This window comes from Corapipo altera, unplaced genomic scaffold (genome assembly GCF_003945725.1).
Source record: "Corapipo altera isolate COAL_440 unplaced genomic scaffold, ASM394572v1 78, whole genome shotgun sequence".
Lineage (NCBI taxonomy): Eukaryota > Metazoa > Chordata > Aves > Passeriformes > Pipridae > Corapipo > Corapipo altera.
This window is the reverse complement of record NW_020884904.1, coordinates 3,655,273-3,668,690: the sequence shown is the minus strand read 5'-3', so window position 1 is coordinate 3,668,690 and position 13,418 is coordinate 3,655,273. Positions and strand designations below refer to the sequence as shown.

Genomic DNA, 13,418 nt, shown 5'->3' with positions numbered 1-13,418 from the left:
ATAAAATATATAATAATAATAATGCACAGATTACATTCCAAATAATTTTTTATATTAACTAGCCTATACATGCACTACCAATCCCCTTGTTCATGGGGGGTTTTTTTTCAGCATATAGAATTTAGCACTAACCTAAAATTCTTTCTCATTTTATGTGTTTGCATCTTTTTATTTATATAGCACACACAAACCCACAACTAAGTCATACATACATTTTCTTACCAGTATTTGTCAACAATATGAGCTGGTAATCTTAGTTAAAGTGAAATGAAATTATAAACAGTTGGAGCCTCAAAACCACAGTCCTTATCTTGTCATCAACTTAAGAAGAAAAACATATTGTCCATCCAATCAGGGCATTTGAGAGGGGACTGGGGGACTTCAGTTTATATTATTCTCTAGAAAAGACCCAAAAAACACTTAAATATAATCTGTGCTTTTTTATTATTACCATTCTTACAGATTTTTTTTTTGTTTACACCCTATTTGGCAAAGGCATATCATGTCTCAAGTGCCTCAAACTCTGTTTGATATGACCACCCAGTGCTTAAAAGAACCTGGCAAGTACAAAGTACAAGCTTCTACAAGAAAAATCCTAAAGAAAAAAATTAAATAAAAAGTATAACTGTTTGGCTATATTTATTCCTTTTGTCTGTCCTTCATCTTCCTTATGAAAAAGAACAAGAGCGCAGAACAAACTCTCTAGCACAAATAAATTCATACCTTAGCAAAGTGTAAACTTAAATCACTGTATAAAATTGAAAAATTCTTATTTCAGGTTACAAATTGCTTAAATAAGTTTAGGTTAGGATACTCCACAGCAGATTTCTGGCATATGAGTAAAGAAAATAAGGAGCAGTAACAGGAGATGGTAATATTTTCTGTGGATCATCATTGTATAGGGATGAGAAATATTTGCCAGCGGGCTTCATTTATGCTTGCTCATGGCAAAATACACTCAGGACATATGCTTTTCCTTCCAGGTTTAGCAAAGGAACATCCTGTGGTGATCACAGCCTTTTGCTGTCTGTGACTGCCTCTCATACACCTTGCCAACGTGCACAGGAATTGCTTTATCATAGTTTTCTGAATGAAATTACACAAAGGAGGACAGAAATACTAAAAGGGTAAGGCCTGTTGCTCTTGTAGCCTTCCTCACTCCACATATTGGAAAGGCATATGGAGAAGATCATACCTGTGAAACACAAATATCCAAACTTTTTCTAATATTGTGGAATGCTGATTGTGGCAATAGCCTTAAAGTTGGAGAAAAATCACGTAATGTCTCATTGAGAGGTACATAACCTTCTGAGTCACGCAGCCAGGGCACAGTGTCTGTGGCACAGAGCCTGCAACTACTCCTTTTTCAACTGAATAACTGATATGAGAAGAAATGAAATTTCAGTGTGTGTTCAGTACCTGTGCAGCCTTTCAGGGATACAGACAGGAAGCGGTCTCCAGTTTCCTTGCCATGTCTGTGCTCCTCTGTACATGAACTGCACAGCCACTTATTGCATCTGGTACAGAGGCTGTGAGCAGGTCTCTTCTCTTTACACATGGAGCAGCTCTAAGAACAAAAAGTGCAATTACATACATGGATAACAAATGAACTGTACAAACTTATTTTTAGTAGACCATGATTCAGACTAGTAAGCTTAATGTTTTCTGTTCTCAGACTAATGCAATTCAAGTTATCTTAAGAGTCTGGTTATGGTACAAAGGAGAGAAGAATAAAATTAAGACTTGAAGCTTTCAAATAAAATTGGTTGTCTTTCTGTGCTTTAGCACAATCAAACATTATTATGACATGATGCAACAATTATTTAGCAAAATTCTAGGCTCCATGTTACACATGAAGTCAGAAGAAATAATCATAATGACTTGTTTCTTGTGAACTGAAAAAGCAATGAAACTAGGAAATAAGACTTGTCTGATTTAAGTTAAGGAGGGTTAGGTTAAAAGTCACTTTGAAAATGAGACGTGTGCTCTATCCCTTTCTGTTAGTGCTGTAGTACTTACTGATGGCTTTAACACATCAAATGAGTGTACATCTTACTTTTATATATGTGTATATATATATATTTACATAGATAGACACAGATATTTTCTACCTCAGAAAAGATAGTCTAGGCTGCCCAGTAAATTTGTGGAATGTTAGAAAGTCCATCAAAAAGTTTTTTTAATCTAACTACCATTTCCTTTGTAATCATAGCATTATGCAAAAGCATTTTATCATACCATTTTAGTGTCATGCATTAATTTATGTTTGTCACTAATTATTTATTAAGGAACTAAAAAAAAAGTTGGCTATTTCTGCTTTCATGTATATGAAAGTAAACTGGAGCTATGTCAGCAGAGCTACTCTAAATCTATACTGCTTTATTTAAAATTAGAGCTTACTCTATTTGGTTTAGCATTGTACAAACCATTCTTATCAACTCATTGTTCAAAAGTTTCTAAATATTCACAATCTTTTTCTAACAGATTGGGCAATTCTTGACAATAAGACAACAAAGCAAAATTTCAAATGTGTTTAATTGTCTAGAGAGGGAACTGCCTGTGCAAGCCATTCTGCTATTTTAGCCATTTGCTTATCAACATTTTTTTCCAAAAGGTACATGTCATAATTTAAACCAAAAAAGCCTAAAAAAACTTACATAACCAAAATGCAAGGCTATTTATGCTTGGGAGGAAAGCTGGTTATATAAAAAGAAGTATATAAAATGTAGGCCCATCAAGGGCCAGCTTAGGGATCAGGTCAAAAGTTGAGTGATGCTCTTCCTTCTCTGCAATAACCAAAACTGCTTAAACACAGGTTTACCTGTAACAGTTCAGCTGTCAGTCTGACTAGAATTTATGTTGACACTGTTCAGTGTTAACATTACTTTTAAGTTGCAGAGTGTGTCCAGAGTTACATTATTTATGATTTGGAAATAGGCTTTTGGGCAAGAGATTCTGAATTGCGTATTTTTGAAACTCCTGCTGCTGGCATATAGCACATTCTATCATTCATGCTTCACTATCTCACTGAGAGACATCTTGCTTCCCTGACAGATTCCCATTTGAACATATTAGGTAAATTAAGAGAATGATGGCAGTTCAGCTGTCTCAGCTAGATGACCTGGTGCTTCTCCTTTTGATGTCACCGATGGTGAAACTATGGCTTTAATTTGGGGGCTGATGGTAGTGGTTAAAGACAGTAAGCAAGCAAGCTACATGACTTGACTGTTAATAAAAAGGAAGTAAGCCAAAAAGTGTGAGGAAGGTTCACAATTTGCTCTAGGGTACTCATATGCTCCAGTGAGAAATATGCTTTACTGAACAGCTCTTAGGGCTCCTAAGGGATTACAGAAAAGAAAAACCTTTTTTTAAAGATGGTTTGAAAAAAAATAATCTAGTGCTTTTGAAGACGTTAGATATTCTCATTTGATTTCCTTTCTACACAAATTCTCATTGAAAAGTAAATGACGCGAGTCACAGTAATTAAGAAATCCCAGTATAGTAAGTGCATTTTAAACATTCAGCAATATCTCATGAATTTGCTGCTTCTCTTTGAAGAGTGCATGTGAATAGACCCCTTCTTGCTTTAGATCGAGTTATGTTGCACTCTACAAGCAACTTATACCTGAGAATGTCAACACACTTGGCTTGCATTGACTTTATTTCCCCAGAACATTCCAGGGATTAGGTTACACGTTATTTACTTTTTAACAACAGAAAAAATGAAACACAGAAATGACTGACAGGGAAGAAGTGCATCCCCTCTAGAACTTTTTCCAATCATGTCGCTGGGAAAGCCACTGGTTCAACTTAAAGAGGTCTCGAGCCTTCTGCACGGGACAGAACTGATCTACAAATTGTTGCTGCCTCTACAGAGGTTAAGTGGAGTGGAAAGACATATCCTCTTTTCTTACATTAAGGAAAAAGTGTTCACCTCCACCCAAAGTCCCTGAAACTGAATATCCAATATGGCTATCTAGCTTCCTTAGGAATCAAAAGTGCAAAAGAGACAAACTGATACCCAGGAGCTGGTGCAGAAGGTGAAGTCCTGTACCCCTACTCTTTTATTACTCTTCCCTTGCTTTGGACCCCATTTTGCATAAAGCAGCCAGCAGACTACAGAATAATTTTGACAAGTTTTCAGGTGATACTATCACATTCTGAAATCAATCTTGCTCATGCAAATAATAGTGTTTTGTAACATAGGGGGAAGAGACACACCTTTTTCTGTCCTTTGTCCCTCCTGTCAACCCAAAGTAGTGGCAACTACAAAACTGCAAGAATAGTCCTGCCTGTTAACTGGGTATTTAACATAAGTGAAATCCATCTGTGTATAGTATCAATACAAGGCCAAGGTAGTAATCCTTTGTCTTCTGATCACCCTTTGAACAGACAATTAGAAAATGATCATTGCCCACACAATCTAATGGGTAATATTATTGTAACCACTCAGTCAACAATCTGCTGCTGCGGCCACCAGGTCAAGGAGGCAATCTTCCCCCTCTGCTCAGCCCTAGGGAGGCCACATCTGGAGTACTGTGTTCAATTCTTGTCTACACAGATCAAAGAAACAAGAAGCCACTGGAGAAGGTCCAGTGGAGGCCACAAAGATGATGAGGGGTCCTGAGCATCTCTCCTGTGAGGGGAGACTGTGCGAACTGGGCATGAGAAGACTGAGATGGGACCTCATTAATGCATATAAATATCTCAAAGGGTTGCCAAGGGGATGGCACCAGACTCTTTTCAGTGGTGCCCAGTGACAGAATGAGGAGCAATGGACAAACTATAACACAAGAAGTTCCATCTTGACATGAGGAAGAATTTCTTTACATTGAGGGTGGTAGAGCACTGGAACAGGTTGCCCAGGAAAGTCATGGAGTTTCCCTCTCTGGATACATTCAAAACCCTCCTGTACATGTTCCTGTGCACCTGTTCTAGGTGACCCTGCCTTTGTGGGGAGGTTGGACTGGGTGATCTCCAGAGGTCCCTTATAACACTGACTATTCTGTGATTTTTTTACTTTTTGTTGAGAGCAGAAAGAGGGCAATGAGGAATCCAGGAGTTTCAGTATCTTCCTAATTATTGATTATCACAGATACACTAGGATCAATGTTTTTAATTGGTTATTTGTAATATAGAGAGTAAAACTCATTCTCCAACTGAAATTGAAAAAGTACTATGAAGTCAGTATGTCCATCTCTAGTAGTGAAATAATTCCAGTGCTGCCTAAGCAAACTGTTGAGTCTGTTGTTCAAAACAAAATTTGCTCTGTTTTCAGTGTTCATCTGATACTGTTTCAACAGCCCACAAGGAAACCAACTTAGTGGTTTTCACTTACCTTTGCCATGGCTGAATCACCAGTCGCAAAGTCCTGGAGGAAGAAATTCTCAACTACATCCCTTGCAAAGCAGGTCTGTTTGCACACAGGACAGGAAAGGATACCTGAATTTTTAAGAAAAGAAAACCATCACGAATAAAACAATGCACACCAGCCCTGTGAACCAGGAAATTATACAAACCACACTTCAGTATTGCGGTTTTTAAATCTCACATGGGCAGTTCCAGGAAACTAAGGCATCCTTCAAGCCCTAAGTTACATGTGGCTAGATCTAGTTCAATATATAGAAAAGAAAAACAAAGCAACAAAATCTCTAGAAAAACACTACAGTTCAGTTGATTTATTTCAATATTTATCAACGATATCTGCATGTCCAAATTGATTCATTAAGGCTTACAGATTTGATTAAAAAGGAGTTGCAGTTTAAAATGTATTCCCTTGTTACAGATCTAGTTGTGCTTTCTGATATTTTCTAAGGTTCTCCTGGGCCAGCTTTACATCATCAGAGGAGCATTCAAGTATAAAACACACACTCCTTAATACTAGTTTCACAGTGCAGGATGCTATCCAAGTGAAGTGACAGAGGAGCAACATGCTGCTAGCAGAATCAACGAGTCAGAATACAGGTAAAAGATAAAAAAAAAGTTTCATAAAGAAAAGTCAGAATTGCAAACCATCTATCAAAACATGACCACCCCTAAAGCAAAGCAAAGCAAAGAGAAGAAGAGCAGTATGAACAGCAAAACCTGGTTCCACCCTCATTATCTACTGAGCACAACTGGGATGAATCTCTGTGTCTGTCTGGGCTGAGAACCAAGAGTTCAAAAAGGTGTCCACGACTGCACACCTGCATTTTTTCACCTCTGTTATTTCATTCCTTGACTTTCTGGGCTAGGATTTATATTTGGCTAGAAGCTCCAGTCCATTGATTTGGCCATTTTTTTTAAAAGGATGGTGCATATTTCTGACTCCATTCCTGTAAGTTACTGTAGATGTGAAAACAGTCCTTCATAGACAGTGGTGGTGTCTATTTTACCTTACCAAGTCTTTTTTTTATCTAAGATTTTCTGTCCTGGTGAGAACAGAATTTCAGTGTTATGCTCATCTTGCCAAGTCATCTGTTTATGATAACTAACAGTATTTTCCATGACTAAATGGTGTAAACTCACTAAAGCAAGATTTTAAAAGCAAGATCAATGACAATATTCTTCTGAACTATGTTCAATGTGCTCTTTTTCCTTAACTAAAATTATTTTTGCATATGGAGAGTGGTTTGTAGGTTAATTATACTTTAAGTTGTTTATTACTCTTTGTATTAAATAGGTAAACAGAGACTCATGTTTTGAAGGTGCTTAGTATTACCTGCCCCTTGGAATGTGGCTCCTGCAGTCCCTGGCCAGATGCACAATGCTAATTTTTAATTTCTCCAATTTTCACAGCTGGGTACTGTAACTTTAACAGCAGCATTTTACATTGACACACAAACCCCAAAACATTCCTACATTACCACTTCCGACAAGAGCACCACACAGTCAGATGTCTGAATATGTTCACTTTCATTCATGAATATTTTGAAGAAACCTTGAGTTCTGGTACATCTCCTTTGAAGAGTACACTTTACTAAGAACCACTTCCATGAAGTTTAGGTCTCTTTTAGCCCAAATCTTACATAAAAGCAAAAGTATAATTGCTTACTAATTTTCAAGATTGCATTTACGACACAACTATCATTTGGGGGCCCAAGTAGCAGACTATGGTGTACCTAAACTACTTGTTTAACTGTGCATTTTATACAGCAGTGACTGTTCATGTAGAAACGAGAAGGAACAAGCAGTACCCACAGGTGACTGTGCAACGCAGCTACAAATCATCCCAGGGGAAAGGGAAACACAAGCAATTGCCAACGCTCTGCTCATCTTCTGGGCGTGTAACCTGAGTCTTGTTTAAGTGTATTCTGGTGACAGGAGTTACAAAGATGATAAAAACTTATCTGATAAAGATGCCTGTGATGGCAGAAAGATGTAGAAGTTTTTTAAACATTTCCTCTTCTTTGCACCCTTAATATAAGGAGTGCAGCTGAAAAGGTATCTTAATTACCGTAATTTTTGTAGCTAATCATATCTTCATATGTTATACCCTAGGACAACACACTAGGATCATATCTTCATATGTTATACCCTAGGACAACACACTAGGTCACACTGAAACCTCTCCATCTTTTCCCAAATTAGTGTGTGTGTGTGCATCTTTTAGATATCTCTTAACAGCTCAGTTCTCTAGAGAAATGTCAAAACAGCAGGAACACTGCAGTATGCAAGACAAGCTGTGTTACACCAAAGTGCCCTCCTACTCCTTGTAAATGATGCATACTACAACCACTAGTGCTGACTCCTAGGAGGTGAAAGTTTTCAAGTTTCCCTGTGAGCACTGTACAAAGTGCCAGAGTTGCAACAGCAGCAGAAAGAAAAAGACAGATACATTGTGCCTGAAAAGCTAGGAAGTAAGATACCTCCTTTCCAAGCAGGTTCTCAAATAAGTCTCAAGGGACAAGCTCTAATTCTCCATGCGGTTAATAGGAAACTATCTCCTGACTTCACAGAGAATCGCCTTGAGCCCTTTGAGACTTGGAAGTAGTTTCTCTCTCCCATAACAACATTGCCCAAGCAGGGCCAGTTCTGGATCTGGTAAACACTAAGAGAAGACCTCCATACCGAGACTACAGAATACGCTGCAAAGTGACTGAAGGGGAGATTATCAACAGGTACTTTCTGAAGTAAGAAATGCATGACTCTCACAGTTACTCTTACATGCCACGTGAGCGAGCACACAGTCTGACACAAAACATTTCTGGGAATAGCTGCTTACTGGGAAACAAAAACATAGAACTTTGCCATAGCAAGGCCAACTTCTGTCTGCACACCCTATAAGATAAAAAAGTTAATACCAAAGTTACTATTTTATTTCATTCAGTTAGTGTGGAATGTTAAATCAAATTATATCAATTGAATGATACTTAATAGAATGCTTATGGCCTCAGGCATGTTCATGTGAACTTTAAATTCTGTTAATTTGTTACAAATCAGTGAAGTATAGAATACAGTATAATTAGAATGCATTAATTTGATAATGAGCAAGACTGTCTTTTAAGTGTTTTTAAATTAAAAAAATTTAAAGCAAACTTCAATACTTTTCACCCTTAGAAAGCATAAATCATGCATGGATTTCAGTTCTGGACAAAAGCCTCCTTATATATTTTGAGAAACGCAGCAGTATTAAGAAATGTGAAACAGTTAAGATTTTGAAGGTAGATGAAACTACTGTTGATTACAATTTTATGATTATATGATTATGATTACTGCCCCTATGATTAAGGGATATCCAAAAGTGATGCCCTGAATGCCATGGCACAATTTTTTTCCCCAGGTTTCATATCCAAGTTATGCTACTGAAATCAGTGCTGTTCCAGAGATACACATGGAGCAAGTTGCACGCACACAGATCAGAACTTTGTATTAGACTCACTACCACAGACCATCAAGTACAGCTTTGATTGTGTAAATGTCAAAGTGTATCTTAAATACCCAGGAAACTGTAAATTATAATGATTTAAAATCTAAAACACCCCTGAGATGAGCATAAGACATGTAGAGCCTTCAGCTCAATTAAAAAAAAAAATTCAAAAAAAGAAGAGCATAACAGTTAACAGAAAAAATGATGGGGACACCATAGCAATACAGTATCAGAAGTTGTCTCCTACTCATAGGAGGGTTAATCAAAAGCACCTTCTTACCTGTCCTAATACTGAATTCTATCTCTAAGACGTTATTAAAAGCACAGGAAACAGATTTTCATCTTGCTAGAAGAGGGCTTACCTGGATGTGGTGGCTTGAGAGATCATACTTTTTCAGCTAATTGGGCCTATCTGATACCTTTTCCATTTAATAAAAACCTCTGCTCTCTGGAAGTGCCCAACTTTTTTCAATATAAATTCCCCAAAGAATCTAGTGTTAGCTTGGCATAATAAATACACTGCAGAATGGTTTGCAAAGCAATTAACCTGAAATTAAGCAAACCTCACATATATATTTACAAATAGTCACAAGCAGCAGCTCCATCAGCACTACAAGGGGAGTGCACTACCTTGTGCTTGTGCTCAGAGTGTAAATCACCAGTAAAGTACAATTTCCTAGGAGCCCCTTACCTGTGCTCTGGATAAACAGTTAAAGAGCCACCCACAAAGTCACCTGTATCAGGGAGCAGGTGTTATTAAGAGCTGCATACACAGTGTGCTCCCTGGAATCAGGCTGTGCCGTGATGAAGACTGAAGTCACTACACCTTTCATGGAATATCTGGGGATGCGCCCCCTTCTTTGACCAGGAATGCTGACAAATCAGCAGGGAAGAAAGATGTACTGGGCCACTACAAGGTGCAGAGTTTTTCTCCTCTTGCCTTCTTTCTTGTCCTCTCGGATTCATTCATGTCTCTGATAACTCGCCTTGTTTGTATTTTTCCTGAATAAAAATTCCATAGATAAAATGAATATCAGTATCCTACTTCCCTTCTTGCCTGGGCCTTCTCTCAGTCCTCAGAAAAACCTGGAGCAGGTGTTCAGGTGGAAAGAGAAGAGCTTTTCCAGATCCCGATGGTAGCAGGTCTCAAAATACCATTCACTCCCACAGTACTTTTTGCAGGCCATTCCCTAAATATTTTCTTGCCTTTCTACCTTACCACTGCCTTCAAACAACACCGTTAATCTGTTTTAAGAACCTGTACTTTGCAGACAGCTCATTTAAATATATCATTATTACAGCGCTGTGGGTGAAGGGAAGAGTAGTCAGAAGCCCTAGAGACTCACTGTTTGCACGTATGAGAATGATGCAATTTCTGGATCTAAGCAGCAATTCAACATGGAATTACAGGATTTGAACAACAGTTTACATATTAAGAGATCAGGAGTCAAATTCAGCTATGGTGCAATCACGATGCCTAAAGAGAGTCCGTTATTGATATCAAAACCTCTAGAAGAAGCAGAGAGCTGAAAGAGATGTTGACATGCTCTATTTTTGCATGGAAATTAAATTGGCAGGAAGGAGGTAGGAACATTTGCATAAATTATCTTTTAGAAGTTCATGGATTCCTGCTGTTTGGCACTTGAAATCATTATTTATGGCATCACATTTCACTGCTACAGAGATGACCATGAATTCAGAAAGTCTAGCAAGAATCCTAATGTTAGATTTAAGCCCTGCTTCATTGGGATACATAGAATAAAACCCTATTTCAGGATTATATGAGGGGACAAAACACATACAAGCTATTTGCAGTGTATTTGAGTTATCAGCTAGTACTGAACAATCACTGGAGACCACAGTGTACTGAACAGACTCCCACAAAGGTTCATCACATGTGGGATTTAGAAGAATAGTCTTACACTGACATCCTTCCAGGGCTCTGCTACTCCTATAATACCATCCATAGCAAGATAATGCATCTGAACACCACCACAAAAGACAGCAGCACTAGAAGTGACAATATCTCTGTGTGTAGTTATGCTTACGTACAGGCATCTCTGAGCCCTGAAAAGATTCAGCAGCAGATGTTTACTTTGCTGAATTGGTCTGCAGCCCTTTTTCACAAGCCACACATTTATCTCCATTCTTGCACTCCCATCAGCAATAGTAACTCAACAGAGGATTGGGTAAAAATGGAAATTCAAAGGCAGAGAGTCCAGTAGTCAGACACAGTTACCCAGCCTGAACACTGCAACTCCACACCCGGGATATCCAAGATCAGCTTTCAGGAAAACAACCAACTTCTGCCATGTAGTGTTCAAGCCCTAGTTTCCCCCAGGTCAGATCTCTCACATCCCACAGCACTTTCATTTCCACTAATGAAAGTTGCCACATTGCATTAGACTCAGGGAATAGTAAGCAGACACCAAGGTAGTGACCCTCAGACAGAGTGTTCCTTTGTAGAAGCACAAATAAAGAAAGAACTAGAATTTCTGAGTGCCCTCAAGTATTTACTCCACCAATATTGCAGCAATCTAAAATTTGTAAGTGACAGAGCTGTGGATAATTTGCAGCAATCACCTCTGAAAGTGCAAAGTGTAACCTCTCCACCACGTGTGGACACTGAGTACAAAGACCTTTTGTACATGAAAAGCCGCAACTCACAGTTTTGTTTCAAGGTCTTCCAGTCTGGTCAGGTTCAAAAAGAAAGAACCCTCAAGCTGTCTATCTCAGAAATAAATCAATGCAGATAATTAGCTTATTATTATCATGAGAATTGATTAGCATAAAGAAACAAACAGTGGAGCTACCATACACACCACATTTATACTTGTTGTCCACATGTTGCACCTATTCCTCTGCTCTTTTTCCTCCAACAACCATCAGAATAATTATTCTCAGAGAGCATTAACTACAGCTCAAGCTGCAGGCATAATTTACACTTCCTTGGAGACCCAATTATAGGTTATAGGAAACAGCTCTGAAGACAACCTCCCACTCTACAGTTTCATATTTATATAACTAAACCCCTCATTGTTTCACTTGCCTTTTGGATCTGGCAGCTGAACAACACAGTGCAATGGGATGACTAACTTTAAATCCATTTTAAGATGACTAAACATACACACTATGAACAGTTTCTGTCTTCAGAATAAGCTTTCTACTTCCGTTTTTAGATGTAAAACATGTATGTGGTGTTAAGTGGCTCTAATTAAAGCAAAAGGGTGTTTTCCTTCAGAGTTAATAGATGCATTGCATTGCATCACTTTCCTTGTATGAATGCATCAAAACATATTTTGAGAGTCCTGGAGACACCACAGCTGCACCAACACCAAGGTAGCCAAACTGTCTCACTCTAAGCCTAATTATGGTTTAAAGAACTCTGTCAATTCTTTTATTATTATTATTTTTGAATACAGACTTAATACAAGCTAAGGCACTGTGTGTTGGTACCTGGAGTCTCCTTAAGCCAGTACATCACACTTCTTATGCCAAAACTTCACACTGAAAATGAGTCTAGAACCAAAAGAGTCCTAAAGCTCAGTCCTTTTCTTGAAACAAACCCCCTTGAAGATATCTCTGACCAAATTAAATGCAACTATGACCAATGCCTGGCTGACATTTGGATGTGCTTCACTAACAAGTGTTCACAATTAGGGATGCATGGTTGCCTATAGCTCACACCACGCAAGCTGAAGAAAACTGTTTATCTTCAGGAGGAAAAAATAAGATGCAGCAAGTGGGCACCTGTCAACAGTTGAAGCCACATTTGTTCTGTTTAAAAGTCTGTTTTTCTCTTAGTTTTATCCAAACTGTTTGCATTTCCCTAATACATAACCCTGTTACATTTCTAACATAACCAAAGCAGGGACAGTTTTTTACTTATGCAGAGCACGTGGACAGAAATTATGTGGTCATTTGCCATGATTTTTGTTATCCAACCTAGAGAAATACAAAAGGGCAAAGAACATTTTTAAAATAGAATTGCATAAAAAAACTACACAAGTTCAATACAAAACCACGATACAACTAAATGTAACACTGCACAAAGCAATTTACAAAGCTAGGCAACTACTAATCACATTTTACTAACATAAAGTGTAACTTAAAGGTTAGACTAATTACCCAATTCAGCCACAAACAATCAAAATAATACCAGGGCTTGATATCAGTTAGCAGAAATCTCAAGGTGTTCCAGTACATCTTTCCTGATCTGCCTTGTTCTCAGGGGTCTAAACTGTGATTGAGCAGTGGTTACCTGTGATTATTTTTTTCCTTAAGGAAAACAAAACCAAACCAATCAATCCTTTAGCAGAGACAGTCTTGCAAAAACATGAGCTGCTCACAACAATGCACCTAAACTGGTCCTCATTTTGCTACTTTTGAAATTAATATTTAAAACACTGAAACAATTTAAATCATTGAATAACTCACAGGGAGGAAGATTTGCAGAAATAGGGAGAAAAGAAAAAGAAAAAAGAAAGAAAAAGAGAAAAAGAGAAAAAGAAAAAGAGAAAAAGAGAAAAAGAGAAAAAGAGAAAAAGAGAAAAAGAGAAAAAGAGAAAAA

General features: G+C 37.9%; 1 protein-coding gene across 1 annotated transcript in view; it reads right to left on the bottom strand.

Annotated features, from left to right (window-relative positions):
* TRIM66 (tripartite motif containing 66) overlaps positions 1-13,418 on the bottom strand; it is a 52,112-nt gene that overhangs the window by 36,042 nt on the left and 2,652 nt on the right. The window contains exons 2-3 of the mRNA XM_027651273.1: positions 5,339-5,442; positions 1,420-1,567 (exon numbers count right to left, since the gene is read on the bottom strand). Of these exons, the coding sequence (XP_027507074.1) occupies positions 1,420-1,567; positions 5,339-5,442 (252 nt within the window). The remainder of the gene's footprint in view (positions 1-1,419; positions 1,568-5,338; positions 5,443-13,418) is intronic.